This window comes from Pongo abelii, chromosome 7 (assembly GCF_028885655.2).
Source record: "Pongo abelii isolate AG06213 chromosome 7, NHGRI_mPonAbe1-v2.0_pri, whole genome shotgun sequence".
Lineage (NCBI taxonomy): Eukaryota > Metazoa > Chordata > Mammalia > Primates > Hominidae > Pongo > Pongo abelii.
The window spans coordinates 12,180,870-12,202,594 of NC_071992.2; the positions used below are offsets into that span (position 1 = coordinate 12,180,870).

Genomic DNA, 21,725 nt, shown 5'->3' on the forward strand with positions numbered 1-21,725 from the left:
GGGTTCAGGCCACATCTCTGAGCCACTGTGGACAATTTACCTAATCTTTCAGTCCTTGGTTGACTATTTGAAAAAATGTCAGTAAAAACAGGACCTATTTCACGAACTGGATAGGGGACTAGACAAGATTGTGCTGGTAAATAATCACTTAGCGGCTGGGCGCGGTGGCTCACGCTTGTAATCCCAACACTTTGGGAGGCCGAGGAGGGTAGATCACCTGAGGTCAGGAGTTCGAGACCAGCCTGGCCAACATGGTGAAACCTTGTCTCTACTAAAAATGCAAAAATTAGCCGGCGTGGTAAACGCCATACCTGTAATCCCAGCTACTTGGGAGGCTGAGGCAGGAGAATCTCTTGAACCTCAGAGGCGGGGGTTGCAATTGAGCCGAGATCGCACCAGTGCACTCCATCCTAGGTGACAGAGCGAGATTCCGTCTCAAATAATAATAATATTAATAACAACAACTTAGCAAAGTGCTTAGCACACCCTTAAACCTATATAGGAAATCCTATTTTTAGCTTTATTGGAGTTTCTAGACTGGTTTTAGTTGTCTATCTTGACTCTTAAACCTTCAAAAATGGTAGCTATTATTTAAATTATTATTCCCTAACCATTCCAACCTTCTATTGCAAATTCTGGGGCAGCTCTAGTCTGTTTCACATCACTCAGTGTTACTCATTATGGTTTTTTCATATCTTAGTTTTGTCTAATTGTAAGCTAACCCCCTTTGTTCAGAAAGAGAGAGGGAGGGAGGGAGGTGGGAGGAGATTCACTTCAACTGGATAGTTACTGTCGCTAGGAACACAGTGGTTGTATAAGTGAGATTCTCTGAAATTGAATTTATCTAGAAATAGGGAAAATAGCACATGCGCTATTTACTCATAACATTATTGAAGGGAAATAAAGTCATATATGCACAAGCATTTTATAACTGCAATACGCTTCACACGCAGAAAGAATCTGTTTCTCTTATTTGTGAGCATTCTGAAAGTAATCTCCATGGAGTTCCCTTGGAAAATGACTCTGAGCACTTTCTGCTCAATGAGGCCTGTGATTGTTATCGTTTATTTCTTAATTCCCAACTGGACCCCTCTGGCTCCTATGGCAATGGCTGCCCAGCAGGGCCAATGACACCCAGCATGAAAGCCCTGAGTAGTGTAGAGGCAAAAGGTGGGAAGGCCCTGCCTGGTGAGAAGAGCTAACGATGCCCTTCCAGAGGCCCCAGTGCTGCCAACACTGCTCTATCATCCCCGACTCAATTGTCATGAGGTGGCAATGACAATCGCTGCAAATGCTTAAGATTATATGGCATCAACAAGCTCGTTATGCCTGGGGCTCTTTGGTCTATCATTCAATCTCATGTGTAGGATGATAGGGAAAGACTTCTGGAAATCCCACAGAATCACAGAATCATAGAGTCAGAGAACCAAACTTGGGCAAACCTTCAGCAAGTGTTGCCAAGTCAACCATGTCCCAAGTCCTGCAAGACACGGAGTCTAAGGACACAAAGATGGACGTGCCACAGTCCTTCCTCTTAGGCACAGTGGAGAAGGCAGACGTGGTTATGCTTGCTTGGTAGGAACTGCGACACCACCGACCACAAAGAAGGCAGGCACAGAGGTATTGAGACAAACAAAGGAACTTCTGGTGGCTAACAGGCAGTAGGTGGAGGGAAAGGAGTCTGGAAAACTGTACAGCCTTGCATGCCATGCTAAGGGATCCAAACACCATCTCTGCTTGATGACCAATCTCTCCTTCCTTCCTAACTAGTAAGAATGTTTCTCTTTGCTGCTGTTTACTTTTATGCAGGCAAAAAGCTGAGAACGAGAGGTAAACAATTATGTCACCCCCAAAGTGTGGGAAACCTGGAGAGAAGGCGTGTGTCAACCTTGCATGAGTTCTATGTGGGGTCAGGGAAGCCAGGGAACGAGGCGCCGGCCGGCAGATGTTTGGGGACTGAGGACACTCTCCCCATGTCCAGCATGAGAGTGCGCTCAGGAAGCAACTTCTCCCATAATATAGGGGTGTTCCTAGTCTTAAAGCTGCACCATCTCTAGAGGCCGGGATGGCTCACTACTTCCCTTCTGGCTTTCAAATGCCTTTTGGTACTTACATCCTTCTCGATCTTGCTCCAAAATAACATATCCTAAAAATAACTAAAGAATTAAGCTTTTCCCTAATCATCTATCATGACACCGAGGGCTCTGCATCTTCATCGGGGTTGCAGCAGGGTTGCAGTGGGTCAGCATGGTCTGAAAACATCCCCAGGGGATTCAGATGTGCCCAGGGTAAGAATCATTTGCAGAGGGTGGATTGGAATTGTGGCAAGCAGACTTGGATCACACTTCAGACACATCTTCTCATGACCAGCCCACGAGTGTGTGTGACAGCACGTCCCAGAACAAAACGCTGGCGCCTTTTTTCTCCATGGCAACATTGGCACTTATCTGCTCAGATGAATATCCCCATGCTGACTCATCTGGAAGGAGGACAAATCCACATGGCCAGCCAGGAGCTGACCCACAGGACCTCTCCAGTGAATGCCATGGGGCATCTTTAACAAAGCAGGGCTTCTTCCTTGTCGTTCACTGTGACAGCCTGATATTCCAGGTACATAACGTGGCCTGGAGGTGGCAAGTGCAGGAGAGCAAAGTGGTTGGCCAGAGGAAGAGGTGTTTTACAATTCATCAAAAGGTGGCTCCTCAAGGTCATGGCCAGGACTTTGCTCCCCGTGCTCACAGTTCGAGGGATATGGCTGCTGCTCTGCCAGTAATTATTGTTGGATGAATAAATGATTAAACGACAACCAACATTACATTAAAGGACAAGTAGATTTCACAGTCTGTGTGAAATCTCTTTCCTTGGAAGCCTCAGGCACTGGGTCATTCTCTGCCTAACTTGCTATTTCTTCACTGGCCACCCGTATGCTATGCCACCATGTATAACAAGGATTGCCCTTTGGAGGGACCATTCTTCTCACAGGAAGCAGTGCTCTAGTAGTGGGAGAAGCATGGAATCAAGAGGCTAAGGAAGGAATCTAAGTTCACATCCTTCCTTTGCCACTTACTGGTTATGTGATCTTGAGCAAGTCATTTCATTTCTTTGAACATAATGACTTCCAAATCCATAAAACAAAGGAACTAATGAACCAGGTTTGAGGGAATGAAAATGACATGTGGAAGCATTTTGCAGCTGCAAAACACGAGACAAATGTTGGTTATTATTAAACCAGAAAGCAAAAATGATGGCAAAACAAAAGTTTATAAAGGCAACACTACTACTGAAGATTCAGCATCATGTTTCTTCTTCAACATGAACAGAACATGCATGCCAAGTGTCCTTCAAGGATTTGATGTTAGAACCTTGCCTTGTGGTTAGTTATGAACTCATGGTCTCATAACCACATAGGAGAATGAATTAATGGTTGTTCCTCTTTTATCTGCTATAAGTTATATAATAGTGCTTTTAAACTTAGAAAACTGATGAATAATTCTCATATGTATTTTTGTTTCTGTGACTGTTTTTAAAGAGTATTTTTTGGATTAACTGGTCCTAATTAAGTTAAATAAATTCTTATGCTATCAATAATGCACAAATAGAATGACTATTAATGAACATTACCTATCCCATATTAATAATTATTTTAACCTATGCCTCATTTTAAAATTTTCATCCTAAAATCAAATTTTAATACATTATAAATTTCTATCCTCCTTTTATATTGCCTTTTCTTAATCTCTGATGGGAGTTTTAATGCATGAAGCACCACAAGTCAAAAGACAAGTAAAGGTCAAAAGATGACAAAGTCTTCACTGGGTGTGACAGTAACTTACTGAAATCAGTCTCTGTAGATGGCATTTTGTTTGCTCTAATTATATTTCCTTTTGAAATTTCAGTGTTTGATTTCGTTGGGTACTTTGTCTGCAATTAAAGCACTCAACCATTAGGGGGCAGTAACGCCATGATCATGCTATGTTCAAATAAGCTGTCTAGAACAGATGAATAGATTATTTCTCAGCTGAGGAGACAGATAATTTTTTCTTCCTTTTTTTTTTAAAAGAACTCTATGAAAGGGGCCATAATTCAACAGTATTTAAAAGGTCACTTTAGTTTTTAATACTTAATATGATATTGAACAGTTTTGAAACTTAATACTTCATTCTTAAATACTCAGTCACTACTTAATACAACTGTTTTTCTCCAAAAACTGAATGTAGAGTTCATCTCAAACTCATCGTGAATCCTGAGCTTGGATTCTAACACTTATTCTTTTAGCTTTTGGACTTCAGGCCTATTGTTTCAACACACTTGTGGGTGTTGGCCCCTGGTTATCACAGCTGTGCCCTAGAACCACAAGAATTTCATTTTCTTGCTAAGCTCTTGGAGATCACTAGGAGAGAAGCCTTTGCTTGGTTTTCTGGCTGTTAGATTAGCAAAAGGCCCTTTGGAATTTACTGACCCATCTCCCAGGCAGAAGGGAAAAGTGACAGACAGGTACAAGCATGTGCGGGCAGCAAACACTATGAAACTTAATGGAAGAAGTGACATTCACTCTGTCCTTATGTGGTTCCCTTAGTAATGCCTTTAACTCAAGATCAGATACAAACTGTTTTACAACTGCTTTATATTAATAAAAGGGCTTTTATCTTTCACTGTGGAACAGTGCATCTTGAAAACAGCATTTGGCCAGAGGGCTAGGCAGGGTTTTAAACTCGCATCTAGAGATTCCTTCACTAGAGGCAACCAGGACTGGGACCACCCCACTCTGGTGTTGGCCATGAGTGTGGTCGCCTCCTGGCCCCTCTGCTACCTGTGGCCAGCAACCTTGGCCCCAGGGCTTCTGCAGATCAACACTCACAGCCCCTGGAAGGAGTCACACTTTCATCTTCTGATTTTGCAAAGGAAGACATCTTTTAGCAAATCAAATGATAGTGCTGCAATCCATCTTATTTGCACATTTTATTCGTGTTTTGTTTCATTTTAAAATAAATTTGGATTCTCCTGATCAGATTTACAAGGCTGGGCAGGGGGAGGCCTTAAAATGACTCACTCTGTAAAAATGCGTTAAAAGTATTTTAAGCTTCAAAAATATATCATCACAGTATGGAATGAACCAAATTTGTAGTCAGAGTGGATGTGTGAAGGTACACTTGTCCCACGATCCGGATCAGTGAGGTACCCTTTCTTTCCATGGCTTCATGACTCGTGGTCATTCTGCTGTGCCTGGCTCTGCTGTGGCGGGACACTCACTCCTTTGCGGGGCAGGGAATTCTACCGTCGGGCAGCTCCACTTGCTTGGAAACCCCTCCTGATGGGCTAGCATTGGCCCCATTACCATCTTCACCCACAAGTCCCCTCCTGTCACCTGAAGTAAGTGAGCACACCCTCTCTCTGCCACAGACAAACAAGGAGAGTCTTAAAAGCAGCTTTCCCCCCACACTCGGGCTTCTCAGGCAAACTACAATGCCTTCCTCCTGAGGCCTGCCTCATCCCAGTCACCCTCTTCCAGGTGTGCTGTGGGTGAAGGCACTTCAGACTGGCTCCAGTGCTGAGCACAACATGCCAGTGGGGTCCAGCCAGCGCCAGAGACAGAGCAATGGGATGCCTGCGTTCGGAGCCCTTGCAAGTTCCTATCTGCCTCTGCTACTCACTTGCAGTGTGACGTGGGGAAAGTCAACACCTCTGTGCCTTGGTTGGCTCATCATTTCACAGGGCCACTGCTAATAAAATGAATTAAGTGAACTGAGATAAGAACCTACAGTACATGCCTTGTACAGTGACTAGCACACGAGGATGTTCTCCATAACCGGCTAAGACAGAAGCCCACCTTATCCATGAGGGATATGTTCCAAGACCCCCGGTGGATGCTCAAAACCTCAGGGGATATGGGACCCCATATATACTATGTTTTTTCATATACATACCTACCTGTTAAAGTTTTCTTTATAAATTATGCAAAGTAAGACATTATCAGCAACAATAATAAAGCAGAACAATTATCACAATATATTGTAATAAAAGTTATGTGACTGTGGTCCCTCTTTCTTTCTCAAAATATTGTTCTTACTCACCCATCTTCTTGTGATCTGTCGATCTGATCACCAAGATGTCTTTAAGTGACTAACAGGCAGGCAGTGTAGACAGCGTGGATACACTAGACAAAGGTATGAGTCAGGTCTCAGGACAGATGGAGTGGGACAGTGTGTGATTTCATCAAGCTGCTCAGAACGGCATGCAATTTAAAATGTTCACATTGTTTATTTCTGGAATTTTCCATTCAATATTTTTGGGCTACAGTTACCTGACCACAGGTAACTGAAACCACAGAAAGTGAAACAGCAGATAAGGGGAGACTACTTAATTATAAGGCCCAACCGGAACACAACAAAACCACAAGACCTCAGGTCAACCCAAGTGGCTTTTCACAGATGCAACAGCATGGTCTGGCAGCCTTGGGTCTGGTGGTCACCACAACCAGTTAAGTCCTGCATCATCTCAGCAATTTACTGATTCACTCATGATATTAGCTGAGCACATACTAACGGTGCTCAGAATGAAAAAGATCAGTTAAGACAGCCGCTGACCATGAGGAGTCTAGCAGGACGGACAGACGTCCCCAGCAACGAAGCCTGGCCAGTGTAGCAGGTACTGTTACAGGTACAAGCAGGGGATGCGGGAGCATGGATGGTGCTGGGGGTGAAAGAAGGCTTCCAAGGGGAGATGCCACTGTCTGGCCAAAAACCAAATCAGACCAAAAGATAACCACAGCTCCCATCGCTGACCCTCACATCAAGACCCAGCTGAGCAGGCAGCATACCTTGACTCTGGAATGTCTATCACGGTAATGCTTGCCACTGTCCCCACTGCCGGCTCAAAGAAAATTCCAGAGAGGCTGCACAAGGCCTGGCTCAGAGCCACCCAGTGCCCTGCCCAGCCTGGGGCCCTCGCATCTTCTGAGCTCACACGAGCTTGCCTGTGGCACAGAGTTCCAAACTGTAGGCAGGTGTCTTTGGTATAAATTCAGAGCCCTCTGCTTCCTCTGCCCACTCATAACTTCACACTTTTCCCCAAGCTGCCTTTGCCTGGAACAGCTTCCCCAAACGAAACATGAAGCCTCTTCTCTTTTTCTCTTTCAAAAAATCAGTCTCCTCCGAGCCCATCTGCTCTAGAAAGCCGTCCAGATAAAATGGCTGCTCTTCCCTTTCGACAGGCCACAAGACCAGTAAACATCACAGGCCCCAGGTGTCCCCAGTCCTGCAGATGGACATCACTTCCTATCTGTCCTGAAGGAGCAGGGGAATGAGGCAGGCAAGGCTGCTCAGCTTGGCACTAAGGACTGAAGGGGGATGAAGGTCGTCCCGCAGCCCCATTGACTAGTCAAGGCAAGTGCGCAGAGGTAGGAAGGGATGGAGAGCAGAAGGAGATGCCTGGAGCCAGGAGTCCTGGGTTCACAGCATCGTTCCTCCCTTGCCCAGCATGTGACATTGGCCAGGGTGTTCTACCTCCAAGTGTGTTCGCTTTCTCATCTGAGCACCAGGAGGCCTGATGAGAGGAGGCAAAGACAAGTCTCCCTTCCCTATAGGCTGGGATTAGGAGGTGATCCCTTCTCCCTGAGACCGGGAAAACTGCTCTTCCATCTAGAGTCAGGCAAGTAAAAAGTTAATGTTCTCAGTCTATAAGTAGTTCCTGCTGTTGCAGATAAAATTAAATGGCATGGCTATTTTGGTGGAGAATCAGGTAAAAATGCCGAAAAATAAACTCTCCATCAAATGCTAGTCCCTTCCCCCAAACAACGTTCTTTTTTTATGCCCATTTGGTATTTGCTTTTAATTCTGGCTGATTGTCAATTTTAAAACCTGATGCATAGAGTGGCTTGCTATTCCGGAGGCGTTATTTTAAGATGAAACAATGTAAATTCTGACTTTGGATGGCAGATGGCTGGCAGTTCACTGTTTGGCAAACCAACTGGTATGGTATGTTGGAAGTTCAGAGCAGCAGGAATGCGGCTCCATTGGAAACCACCACAGATGCTCGGAGGGAGCGGGGGAGGGGTACAAGCTGGTCAGGAAATTAAGAACAGTACTCTGAGCTCAGAGGGGAAAAAAGATGATAATTAGCTGAAAGTTTGCTTCTTCCAGTCTCGACTTTTTTTTTTTTGGTTGCTTCACAGAAAACCAGGAAGGCCCTTAGAAGTCAGCACAGAGAAAAGCTTCTAATTTTGCTTCCTATCTGTCTGTTTGGCAAAGCTCAGCCTCCATGAGATATTCAAAGGTGGGGACAAAGCAGATAAAGAGAATATCAAATGTGTTATATAAGCGAGAGGTGCAAACAGCAGTGTTAAATAAGGAGCCTAACTCCCAGCTGATTTTTAAGATCAATTAATGAATGATATTTTGGGGAGGAAGGATTCACAGTTTAGGGAAAGACCCACGCACATGAAATTGACAATTCCAATGTTTCTACATCCGGGGATTTCCCAAAACAAAGTCGGAGGGTGGTAATATCTACTGTGCATTTCGATTACAGGCCCAAGATAGTACACGTGATATTTGGCATGCCCATCTGTGGAAGGAATGAACTCTGCCCAAATTCACCCATCAATTAAGGTCTGTTCAAAGTCATTGAAGATACAGAATGCTTTTAAAGAAGGTCACTCGCACTGCAAACCACAAATCGTCAGCCTCCTGTCAAGTGGAATGTCAAAACAACTCATTAGAACAGGAACTCTTGATATTTTTTGGTGTATGAGAATTAGGCTATTTTTCATTTCCTCCAAATTCTCACCATGGCTGGAAGGCAAGTGGGGAAGGTTGTGCTATTGGTCCCACAATTCTCTTCCTTGGGCACCAAAAGTGAACAGGAAGATAAAATGGCCAAGTGTGATGGAGATTCGCCAAGGATGATTTTGAGACACAACAGCATCTCCCAATCTACTCTTGCAGTCAGGGTGCTCTGACACCTTTGACGCCCCAGGAGCCTGTGTTGATGATTCTGCAAAACAGCAACAATTCTATCTGGGTGTTCATAGATGACAATCTAACCAAATCCAAAGCACCACAGTCCGAAATGACTGAATAACTCATACAGGCAGGGACAATTCAGTTACTATATTGCAATCAGGTGTTCTGGCCAGAACAAGCAGCTAATTCCAATTCTAATTCATAGCATAATTGCTCATTTAGTAACGAGCAAAGGGTATCTAGGTTTTTAAGTAATCGCTTAAGTGTGTGTGCAGCGTTTTTTTCTGGCAGAGAACATGGTAAGGTCTAGAGAAAGGAAACACTTCTCTCTGCCCCCTCCTCCCACCCTCAGTTAGGTAAATACATGTGTTCTTCTTTTGTTTTTTGTTTTGTTGTTTTTTTGTTACAGGGTCTTACTTTGTAGCTCAGGCTGGAGTGCAGTGGTGCCATCAAGCTCACTGCAGCCTCAACCTCCCAGACTCAAGTCATCCTCCCACCTGAGCCTCCTGAGTAGCTGGGACTACAGGTGGGTGCGCACCACAACAACCAGCTAGTGTGTGTGTGTGTGTGTGTGTGTGTGTGTGTGTGTGTGTGTGTGTGTGTGTGTGTGTGTGTGTGTGTGTGTGTGTGTGTGTGTGTGTGTGTGTGTGTGACTGCATCTTGCTTTGTTGCCCAGGTTGGTCTCAAACTCCTGGGTTCAAGTGATCCTCCCACCCCTCTGTGTTCTTCCTTTCAGTAAACATTTAGCACCTGTGAGGCACAGTTCTCAGCACTGGGGGCCCTGAAGGTTATGCAGATGTAGATCCTGCCCTGAAGAGCTTTACAGGCTAAGGGGACTACTAAGGTGGGAATATACATCGTCATGCTACAAGACGGGCACAGTAGGGCCTGGAGGGAAGATATGGATCACGCGCTAAGGGAACTCCCACTTCCTAGCTCCTCCAAGAGGTGCTGTGTCTGCACAGGTAAATTTGGACGGGAGGTCCCCACCCAGTCTGATGGGTTCCTTGCACATGCCAGGTTGGCCCTGTGAGTCACGAAGGGAACAGTGTTTCCAGCCTTTCCTTTTATCTTATGGGCCGGAAAAGCACACCTGACATGGCCATATTCCCTCCCTGGCCAGTTGCCAAAGAACTTGGTTCAAAGGCCTGAGAAGGAGCTGGATCAGGATGGCTCTCCCAGCTGGAAAATGAACTAGCAACTGCAGGGCTTCAAGTACCCAAGGACCTGAAGACAAAGGAACCTAAGGAGAAAGGCTGAAAGTGCTAGGAGAGTGGACATTTCTGGGGGGAAAATGTTTTGCTCACCAACCACCAAATGGGAACCACACCAGTGGCTGAGGCTGGCGAGGGTCACTGAATACATTTCTTATGAGTGTTCTTAACACCAAATGGATCAAAAAAATTGTTCCCCAAGATGCTGCAAAAACAGCATGTCCTTCTGCTGTTTCACAAATGACATTTAAGCAGCTGAGTGTATTAGGGAGGGAGGCAGGGGCAGGAACAAGAGCAGGAGAGCTAGGGACAGGAGGGAAGGAAGTCAGGGGCAGCTCCCGGTGGCGCGGGGAGTTGCGTTTGGAAACCGACAAAGAGGAAAAAGGCAGGGACTAATGGCCAGGAAGGAAATCAGGACCAGCAGGCAGCTTGAGCTTGATTTTTCACCCTCTAGAACAACAATTTGCAAAAGGGTCCTCATCTGCCTTTCTCTTGGGAGAAATTGGAGGGGGAGCGGGGACAAGGGGGTCTCCCTGTGGACCCTGGACTCTAGGGGGACTGCTTGGAGAGAAAACAGTGGAGGCCTAGGAAACTCAGACAGGGCATGGAGCAGAGATGTCTCAGTGGCCTCCCCTCCCACGCCCAGTCTCACCACCCCCAGCCTTAAAGATCCAGGCCCACTTTTTTTTTTTTTGCTTATGGTATGACTTTGGGTGGGAATTTCTGATTTAGTGGCTGTAGTTAAATTTGTATCAAGAAACGTGTCCTCAACAATGCAGGAGGAGAAAGGGAGGACACTTGCTCTTGGGGGCAGGGGCAGGAGCAAGCGCTAATCACAAAATATTTCTCTTTGGCAAGAGGTCCTGTTTTCATTGGCAGGAGTGCTCCTAAGTAAGGACGATATTTTCTGAGCATCTGCACTGTGGCAGGCACTGGGCATGCTGTATAAAGTATGACATTAATCCTGCTGCAACTCAGTGGTGCAGAGATTTTTATATCCATTTTACAGGGAGGAAAACTGAGGCTCAGAGAAGCCAACTAACTTGACAAAGTCTCACAGCAAGTGAGGGCAAAGTTGGAATGGGAACCCGGGTCTCTCTCACTCCCAAGTCCAGGATTTTTCGTCTGCTTCCTTGGGGCCAAAAGATGAAAACAAAATGAAACAATGACAAGAGAGAGGAGGGAAGGAAGCCTCGCAGATCATGAGAAGGAAACGATTTCCCTTTCCAGGAAATGAGGGGGAAGACAATGGGAAGGAAGAAAAAATTCAAAACTAAAAAACCCCACACAACTTTAAAGGATGACAGTGCGATGTCAAAAAGTTGAAATTTTAAAACAAATAAGTTAGGAAGACATTTTTTACATTACAAAAGTCATATTTATTTAACAAAGTGATTTTCTTAAGAGTTACTTTAAGTAGGTGGTTCCTTACATTTAAATAAAAGTCTTTCATTAGAAGTGCTTTCTGTGTTTTGCTTTGTTGTGCTGTGTTTTTGGGAGACAGGAGTTCCTGAGAAGGCAAGCATCATAAGAGGCCTCCAATGTCTCAAGTATGCTCTCCCAGTAATGGCTTGTGTTTACATCCCGAGTTTGCAGCCTTCAAGAATCCTGGTAAAATGCAAGGACAGGCTTGCACCCCTAACACCCAGGACGTATGGGTCTTATAGTAATGGGAGAATGCAAAGGGAAGTTACCTATTTCGAAATTTTGCCCAGGGCCACAACCACGTAAAAGTGAGTTACAGCCAAAAATAATGAAAGAAAAGACTTAGAACCCTAAGTCCCAAGCACAAGTCTCCCAAACAAGAGTTTAATAAACTTTGGAGACAGACCCTAGAGCCTTTTGGCGGAGGCAGATGTAGGCATTATTAATATGACTCATAACTGCTAAGGCAGTCACTGAGCTTGGCTAAATCTTCCCCAACACATTGCATTTCAAAAGGACTGTTATCTTGGGAAAGGTTGCATTAAGTGTCTCTGGTAATTATGTCTCCAAGAAACAATACTCCTCTCCTCATTAAATGTTTCAGTGGGTGGCCCTGCTGAAGGCAGGAACTTAACCCTGGAGCTACAGAGCCTGAGAGGGCATGGAAAGGGGCCACCAAGGAGTTGTCCAACTCTATCAGCCAAGGTGAGGCTGTTTATTGGGTTGAAAACTGCTTTAATTAGGGACCTAGGCAAAGAAGCAGACAAGTGACTGCTGTATAAATCACTTTAAGAGATAAAGGTACTGGGAGTCATAGGCTTGCCCAAGTACGTTCCACTCTGGTCTTGGTTTGGAGTGGCAGGCATAACTCCAAAGCCAGTTCCACATTTGCAACTCATTATCTCCATACACAGGCAGCAGAAAGCCACTCTCCCCCACTAGAGGGTGGACTCCTCCCAGATCTGACCCAGACAGCACATCCCTGTCGCCCAAATGAATATCTTCCAAATAAACTGCAAAAAGGATGTAATATCAAAAGCCCAGAGTTGTGCCTGCTTTGGGGCTGGAGTTCTAACCCAGAGGTAGACAGTTTCTTGTATGCCACAAACATTTATTGAATCCATGTTGCACACAGAACAATGTGTGAAGTGCCGCCAGATGTTCGGCAAGGGGCCCTGCCTCCCATCAGCTTAAAATCTTGCTGGGGGGCTCTGGGATGATGGCAGCTACAATGAGATCCTTCCAATGTCTCCCAGAAAAATCACACAGATGAACTAAATGCATAAGCAACGACTCACGGACAACATTTACAACAAAACTAGGTGACAAGGTATCCCCAAGAACTCCAAAATACAAGTCCATGAATGAAACCACCAACAACCACAAGGCATGTTTTTTGTTTGTTTTTTGTTCTTTTTTGAGGAAGGGGGCATCTCTGCTAGAGAAAACAGAAGGAAGCAAAAGTGCATCTGGTGGACCTGGGTACAAATCACCAAAACATCCAACAAGCATTCCCTGGAAGGCACAGACAGCCCGTTTGAGAACAGTGGCTAACACTGAGAGCAGCTTGGCTCACTCAAGCAGCTTGGCTCACTCCAGCAGCAGCAGCAGCAACTTGTAAGGGCCTGTGTTACGAGGCCTGGGTGAAGAGGCTGGAGCCGCATTGTCCCTAGGAACTCTCAATGAACATGTCCAGGGCCTCACTGCTGGAAGTGGAATCAAAATTGAGCAGATAGAAATAACAGAGATAAAGGAAGGAGGTTGACCAGGTAAAAGCGGAGGAGGGAAATAGAAACAGGACATCTCAGAGAGCCAGCTGCACAGTTTTAACACTGTGGGATGCAACAGAAGATGGAACAGTGCTGTAAGGTTAGAAAGTCCATATGATCTACTCCTCCTCCCACAAACTCAAGACCACTGTTCATGAGAAAAGGCAAACTTTGCAAAAGGGCCTCTGTCTGAGACCATCCTCCATCTGAGAAAATCCTCCTCTTGGGGGACAGGAGCTTGGTGGCAGCAGCAGAAGGAGTGAAAGAAGGAGCCTCTCTGTGGCAGTAAATACTCTGGTCAAATCTCACACAAAGCTGAAGAAAGATTAGAAAGAAAATGAAGAGGAGGAGGAGGAAGAGGAGGTGGTGGAGAAGGAGAGGAACATCCCTACAGATAATGAATGCATGCCAAAAAGATGGACCCAAAAAACTATAAAATATGCAGCATATTACTTTAAAATGAACTAAAGGCCTTTAAAAATGATATAAGACCTGAAATAATATTAAAACATAATGTTAGAGATGAAAACTAAACTAGAAGGAACACAAAAACCAGTACATAAAACAAAAGCTGCTTAAAGGAAATGGGAGGTGAAAATGATATGCTTTTTAAAATCAAGAGATTTAGATAATGAGTAAGTAAATAGACATACAATCATTCCCCCTTATCTATGGTTTTGCTTCTCAAAGTTTTAGTTACTGTAGTCAACCATGGTTTGAAAATATTAAATGGAAAATTCCAGAAATAAACAATTCATAAGTTTTAAATTCTGAAAAAAAAAAAAGAGAAAAAGAAAAAAGATAAGGAACTCAGAGAAAGGGACAAATACTGAGGACGGGCAAAGAAGATCCAATCAATGGAGAAAAGGAGTCAGCTCCTGATAAAGAAAACCAAGTCAAGGGGACAGTACGTAACTCAAGACAATTTCCCTGAAAATTAAAAGAAATCGAAACTACACTTTGAAAAAGTACATCACATGTTTGAGACTATCAATCCATGGACAATTTTTCCATGGACTGGGGGTGGGGATGGACATGGGGGGATAAGGGAATGTTTTTGGGATCAAACTGTTTCACTTCAGATCATCAGGCGTCAGTTATATTCTCATAAGGAGTGTACAACCTAGATCCCTCAAACGTGCAGTTCACAATAGGGTTCCTGCTCCTGTAAGAATCTAATGCTGCCGCTGATCTGACAGGAGGCGGAGCTCAGGTGGTAATGCCAGCTCACCTCCTTCTGTGCGACCAGGTTCCTAACAGGCCATGGGCCAGAACCAGGGGTTGGGGACCCCTAGGTTATATGATCTGATAATGCAAATATGACACAGCCACAAAAATTGAGGGGAAAGAAGAGAATAGAGGGATTAAAAAACGTTTAACTGTTTTCAGTAATCATCATTGATGGTATAGCGCTCTTATTATTGTTATTGAGACTACTGTAATAATTATGGGATATTCTAATTCTGTATCTTTAAGAACCAAGATTTGCCAGGAGTGGTGGCTCACATCGCCAGGCATGGTGGCTCACACCTGCAATCCCAGCACTTTGGGAGGCCAAGGTGGACAGATCACCCGAGGCCAGGAATTTGAGAGCAGCCTGGCCAACATGGTGAAACCCCATCTCCACTAATAATAATAATACAAAAATTAGCTGGGCATGGTGATGCATGCCTATAATCCCGGCTACTCAGGAGACTGAGGCAAGAGAATGGCTTGGACCCAGGAAGCAGAGGTTGCAGTGAGCCAAGATAGCACCACTGCACTCTAGCCTGGACAACAAGAGCAAAACTCCGTTTCAAAAAAAAAAAGAACCAAGATTCTTGGTTTGGAAGGAAGGAGATACAAATGCAATATAAAAGTAGAGTGAAAACTATACAGCTCTGAACTTGAGTCTGAAATATCAGTTTGAACTCAACAGTATTTGATACACCCCTCCCTCCCCAACATATGCACTACACATTGTATGCTGGGTCCACTGAAAAAAACAGAAATAATGACCAAACCAATAGCAATAAGCATCCATGCTGCCCCAGCTGGTCTTGAAATACTTTTTTCTGATTAAAAGAAACCAGATTTCCTGGAGAAATGGTGGAATCCAGGTCTGGGGCAGGAAACAGACAACGTGAGCCTATACCAGATGGTAAAGAAGATAGGAAAGCTCCTGAAGTCATGGTAAAAGGACCCCAGAGCCAATGTGAAGGTGCTGTAGCTCGTCAAAGATAGGAAAATATGAATTTCAATAAAGATAGTAATTGCAATGGATTGAAACCCATCAAATGTGTGTAAATCCATGAGTTCATATTATTGAAAAATACCTAATTGGTTCAGTCTTAAGGAAGACATGAAACCAAGTCAATGTCCTGAAAAGTGGATAGAGAGAAAGCATTAAGCATTTATTCTGACTTTTCTGTAAGACCTGTGCCACTGAGTACCCAAATTGAAAATGACATAGAAGCTCCTTCTTAGAAAATTATCCCAATTAATAAATGAAAACAAATTTATAGAGTTGAAATTACACCATTTTGCAATTCTCAGTAAAGCAATGGATCTGTGCCTTGAGCATCACTGGCTGTTAACATGAAAAGGAGCAAAAACCACATGGTGTAGGTTTCCCGATGAAAAGCATCACTACTTTGTTAAAGAGATAGACTTGGGTCTGTTCCATACCTCTGGATGCAGCTGCCAATGTTCAGGAAATACAAAAGACAGAGGACCTGCTGAAGCATGCCAGCTTATGGGGATCTGCAGATTAAAAACCCACAGGAAAAAATGAAGGAAGAGAGGGCAAGCTGCATGTTTTAAAGGAGACTTGAAAGACACATCATCTTTTTTTTTTTTTTTTTTTAAATGGGCAAGGCTCAAAAACAGCAGCAAGGAACGTGCACACTGTGTTCATCTGTTCGGGCTGCCATAACAAAATACCATGGACTGGGTGGCTTATAAACAACAGGAATTTATTTCTCACAGTTCTGGAGGCTAGGAAGTCCAGAATCAAGGTAGATTCTATGTCTGGTGAGGGACTGCCTCCTTTCTTACAGTGTCCTCACACAGCAGAAGGGGCAAAAGGTCTCTTTACAAGGGCACTAATCCTATTTATCAGGGCTCCACCCTCATGACTGAATTACCTTTCAATGGCATCATCATCACCTACTAATCCCATCACCTTGTGGGTGAAAATTTCAACAAAGGAATTTGAGTGGGACACAGCATTCAGTCCACAGCACATACCTGGGTGACAAATCCATAAAGAAATGCATGGAAGTGGCTGTTACAAGAATTGGGAAGGGTGAGGAGCTGTAAAGCTGTAACTGGGGTGGGGCAGATGGAGGAGAGGCTCTTAGGGGGACTAGCAAAGTTATGCGGTAACAAGGTTGTTTGGCTTACATAAAATCACGAAGCCACACATTTGCTTAATATTGCTTTCTGTATCTCGGTCTTTTTTTAAAACATAAAGAAGAAAACAAACTTTTTTAAAGGTCTGCCTTTCCTGTAAGATCTGTGCCACTGAGTATATGGAAAATGACATAGATGCTCTAAGCTTGATCTAGACAAAAGACAAGAAAGAAGGCTGCCAACTACCGTTACCAGCAGTGAATGCCCAGACCCCTGGTGCTGTGGCTGCCCAACCCTCACAGCATAGATCACTTAGTCCCAGCTCCCCAGATACATGAAGGGGCTTCAGGTCAATGGCACAGCAGTCTGGGCTGCTGGTTCCACTCTGACTGTGGTACCACACAGGACCTGGGCTGCTACTGTATTCCTTGTGAACAGGCCCTTTCTTCAATCCTAGTTCTAGTATTGAATACCAGTTTCCTATGGCTGAGACTCCAGGAGCCCAGTGCCTGTGGAACAAAGTCATTCCTTATCTCTAGACTTCCAAGGAATCTCCAAGGCTCCACCCTGAACCTCAGTCCCTTGACGGCTGGGCCTACCTGATAAGGCATATCTTCCTGGCTAGACCCCTGGCCACCACCTGAGTCTGCAGCCCCTCACTCAGGACCACCACCAATCCTCTGCCTTCCAAGGGCACCCATCTGGCATCTGAAGCTACTAGGATCCCAGCAGCCAGGACATTCAGAAGCTACCACTTTGCAAGAGCCACCCTGACTGCCTGACCCCACAGAAGGACAGTCCTTCCACAGGCCAGGCCTTCCCCTGTCATGTATGTACTGAAGAAATGCATCCACCAGGTGAGCCCACTCCTCCAACCTCACTGCAGTTCTTGTCCTTTGACACAGCATGCCACCCAAGCCAGGTTTTCTGTTCCTTACACATGTCTCAGAAATCTCCAGAATTTTGAAATGCCCTCAGACACATCATTCTTTTTAATAACTTCATTTGCTTTGGTTTGGAAATTTAGAATCAAAGAAGTGGTGGCCTACTGGGCAAATGTCATATCTATCGGTGATAAAGCTTGCATCAGAAATCAGGAGTCTCTGACAAGGACTTTCTCCTACTTCCTCTCCATTCAGCCACGCTGTCATCTCTTTGCAAACACGCATCGATACTCAGCACTTCCATGCAAGCTGCCATGGCCTCTGGGCCAGGAACTGGGCTGGGCAAGAAGAGGCAGCACTGGGAAGGCTGGGGGCATCGTGGTGTTGTAGGCTGATAAAGGAGGTACACGGAACCCTGCCCTGACACAGTAAAGAGTTATGGGCTACCATAGGTTAACGGTATGCTAAATGCCAGTGAAGAAAATACATTATGTTACTGACACACACAAATCAAAAGCCATAAAGTCTGCACACGCATATATGCAGCCATTCCTCTTCTGGGAACTTATTCTAGGGAACTAGCCACAGATGCATAAAAAGATTCAGCTACAGGTATGCTCATCACGGCAGCATTTATGAGCAGGAAATGTTGGAAGCAACCCAAATGTCAAACAACACTAAAGCAGTTAAATAAGCTATGGTATATCCATTCAATGAGACTACGTAGTGATAAGAATAAAATAAAATAACATTTTATTATATAACTGGTGTGTATATATATATATATATACACACACACACATATTACATAACTGGTATGAAAAGATATTCATGAAATGAATGTGCAGTGAAAATGCAGATTACAAATATTTTCACTGATAATATCTTCACCGATGCATTTGTAATCATTCTGATCTGATTTTACTGATCGATATTTCACAAATATACTGACTCTATTGTTTAAGGTATTTATTCCCATAGAGAAGGGAACAGAAGCATATATACCAAAATGTTTTAAAATATGATTAGCAAAGATACTATTATTGTCTTATTTGTTTTCCACTATAAACATAAATTGCATAATCAAAAATTAAAAACAAAATTCTGTTCCTCCAGAAAGCTCCTTAGAAACTCACCTGATTCTCTCGCTTAATCGTTCTTGCTGTTGTGTCCTCACATTTGTGTGTTCAGGGTGTGTGCTACCCTTGAATCTTACCAACAATGTGGATTCCATCAATTTAGAGATCAAGGCTATAGCAAATGCATTGTAATTCAACTAATGGCTTAGTAAGACCTTCAGTGAGCTAACTTGTCTGCATACTGGACAATGGGCTTTCCTAAGTGCAAGTAAAGCTTCATTCAGGGCTTACAAACAAAAAGCAAATGATAAATTTAAGCTCTAATGCTAACCAAAGATTCAAAAAACAAAATGCTATTTCATGATTACCATATTAGCAAACATTGAAAACAGTGAAGGAGCTGGGGCTGGTAAGGTTATAATAAGATACACTGCAATGCAGGGCACTAAATAACATGCACTTTTAAAAGTTAACCCACTGGAAAAAGAAAAGAGTTCATTTTAGCTCTCTTGACAACACTGCTTTCCTTCCACAATAAGGTAGTTTGTATCCTTAAAGCCCTTTGCTTCATCTTTTTTCTTTATATTTTTCTGAAATGTAAAGTTTCCTACATGACACAAGACATGGTAAAATGTCTTGTTGTTTCTCCCTCTATGTTTATTATTGTCTTGTGTGAGACTCAAAAGAATTTTCCAAGTGGAACCCTGTCCTCTGCTGGGTATCTCAGGATGTAGACAGGTGGCAGTGGGCAGCTACAGGGACAGAGAGGGAGAGTCCCTATACTAATCTTCCCTCCATCTGCAGCCCAGTCTGTGTTCTTCTTCTTCCACTGAACATGCTCGGGTACCTAAAGGAGAAGGCATAGCTAGAAAGACGGTACAGAGGCTACCCAGAAAACTGCATCTCATCACAGAAACGTCAGCTGTCGTGCTCTGCAGGGGACCGACTGCTAACACAGATACATGGGCCTCCAGTACCAAATACAGGACTCATGGATGCTGAAGCGGGAGGAACCTCCAAGGAGGCTCCCAGACCCTCCCAGGTCCCTCCTCCGTACACGCCACGGAGGGCCCTGGTGGTCATCAGTACCAGATTAGCGTAGCAATTTCTTTCATGTATATATATTTTGGTGAGGGCGCTAAACAGAAAGCTAGCTGCTGCTGAGTGGCTTTTTATTGGCAAGAGTGCAAGAAGCACTGTCTCCTCAAGAAATTGGTTATTTGCAGAAGGCAGTTCTCCCAAGAATGTTCTGCAGCATGTCAACTACCTTGAGCATTGCTTTGCCTCACAATTCTTTGTCTCACAGTGAGAGTGTGTATGTGTATGCACACGCTTGTCTGTGGCTCAGGCTTGTGGTTACAGAAAAATGTAGAGAAAGGGACTGGAATGCTCTCTCCACCTCTCCCCCGACCCAAACGAAGATGGTATCAGGCAAGATGACTTCAACCACAGAGACACACCTCAAAAACAGTTCAGAGCACACCCCAAAGACAGTTCAGATGGGCAATGGAGAGATTGCAAGTGGGCTCATCAGCTGGGCAGCATGGGACACTCTGATATGCTGCAAGGCAGAGCTGATTTTTTAAAAGAAAAATATAGCCGGCGCCTCTTTCTCCCCCGGTTGTTGTTGACTCTCCAAAACACTGGCTCTGGCACGCATTCTGATCCCTGGAGTTTGATGCACGTTTGATTCACAGACGGCAGCGTGTCTGCACCAGATGGCCTCGAGTTAATGAACACAAACTCATCACTTTTGCTCACCAGGGAAATGTGCAGCTCGATCTGATTTGTACTCTACAACTAAAAATATTTGAGTATTTTTAGGGAGCATTTTACCGAGACAAAATGGCACTTCAGGAAAGCGTTAAAAGAACAGAGACTAACCAGCAAATTGCAGCTGCAATCTTCTCCACATTGATAAGCTGGCTCCTCGGATCATTCTTTCACCAACATAAAAGTAACACCCGATATGCTGCACAGGGACGATGGCTTCATTCTGCCCTCCCTGCCTCGTCTTCAACTCTGCTGCCCTGCCCCAAGCTGAACTTGTAGTCCCAAAGCACGGTGGAGAACTCTTTCCAAACACTAGATTTTCTCTTTCACATACCAGCAAAAACATTTCTCATAGGGTACATACACACATACATACACAGTCTTTTCTATATTATTGTAATGTCTTCTTAGCTATATGTTTTTATGTATGAGAATTTAAGGATTCAGGAAAAATTCACTACACGAACTGAACCCTACAACATCTCCTTCTCGTCCAGCTATGACAGAACTCTGTTCACAACGTGTTCTCCTGCTCATCGGCACCAGCACACAAAATAGCTGATGCCCAATGATCAATCAGGAGCTAGGAAGTTATTTCATCCAGCTCATTTCTCCCTTCTCCAAACTCCCATATTTTCTGCTGTTTTATATAGAAATCTAAGTGATTCGACTAAGGAACATTAAAGTCATAACTTTCTAAGTCAGTGTGATCCTCATCACAGTCAACGACCACACAGCTGGGTTCTCTTCTCATTAAATGTGGCCGTCGGACAGCCAGGGTCCAGAGAAGCACCTCATAGCCTTAAAACCTGTGCCTCTTCTGGGAGTTTATTAGGAAAACCAGTCCGGGTTCATCCAGACCTGCTGTATCCGAATCTGCATTTTTACCAAGATCCCCAGGTGACTTTGGTGAACACGAAAGTTTGAGAAGTACTGCCTTCTATTCATCTCACTGTGGATAACCGTCTTTGAATCCAGACCACAAGTCTTCTTACAGGTGGCACTGTCTAAATGGGGAAGTAGTTTAATTATCTCCCATCCTGCCCTACAAAGATATTTTATAAGTACCAGACATTCACAGAAACCTTTCACTTTTTACAGAGATAATCTATGCAAATAAAAGTCACTTTCGGCCGGGCACAGTGGCTCACACCTGTAATCCCAGCACTTTGGGAGGCTAAGGCGGGTGGATCATGAGGTCAAGAGACCGAGACCATCCTGGTCAACATGGTGAAACCCCGTTTCTACTAAAAATACAAAAATTAGCTAGGCATGGTGCTGCATGCCT

At 44.2% G+C, this 21,725-nt stretch overlaps 1 protein-coding gene across 12 annotated transcripts in view; it reads right to left on the reverse strand.

The window, feature by feature from the left end:
* MSRA (methionine sulfoxide reductase A) overlaps window positions 1-21,725 on the reverse strand; it is a 385,886-nt gene that overhangs the window by 57,770 nt on the left and 306,391 nt on the right. The window contains exon 6 of one of the 12 annotated variants that reach the window (XM_054561180.2): window positions 6,072-6,154. The exons of the other annotated variants lie outside the window; for them this stretch is intronic. Within the exon in view, the coding sequence (XP_054417155.1) occupies window positions 6,113-6,154 (42 nt within the window). The 3' untranslated portion in view covers window positions 6,072-6,112. The remainder of the gene's footprint in view (window positions 1-6,071; window positions 6,155-21,725) is intronic. 12 annotated transcript variants of the gene reach the window in all.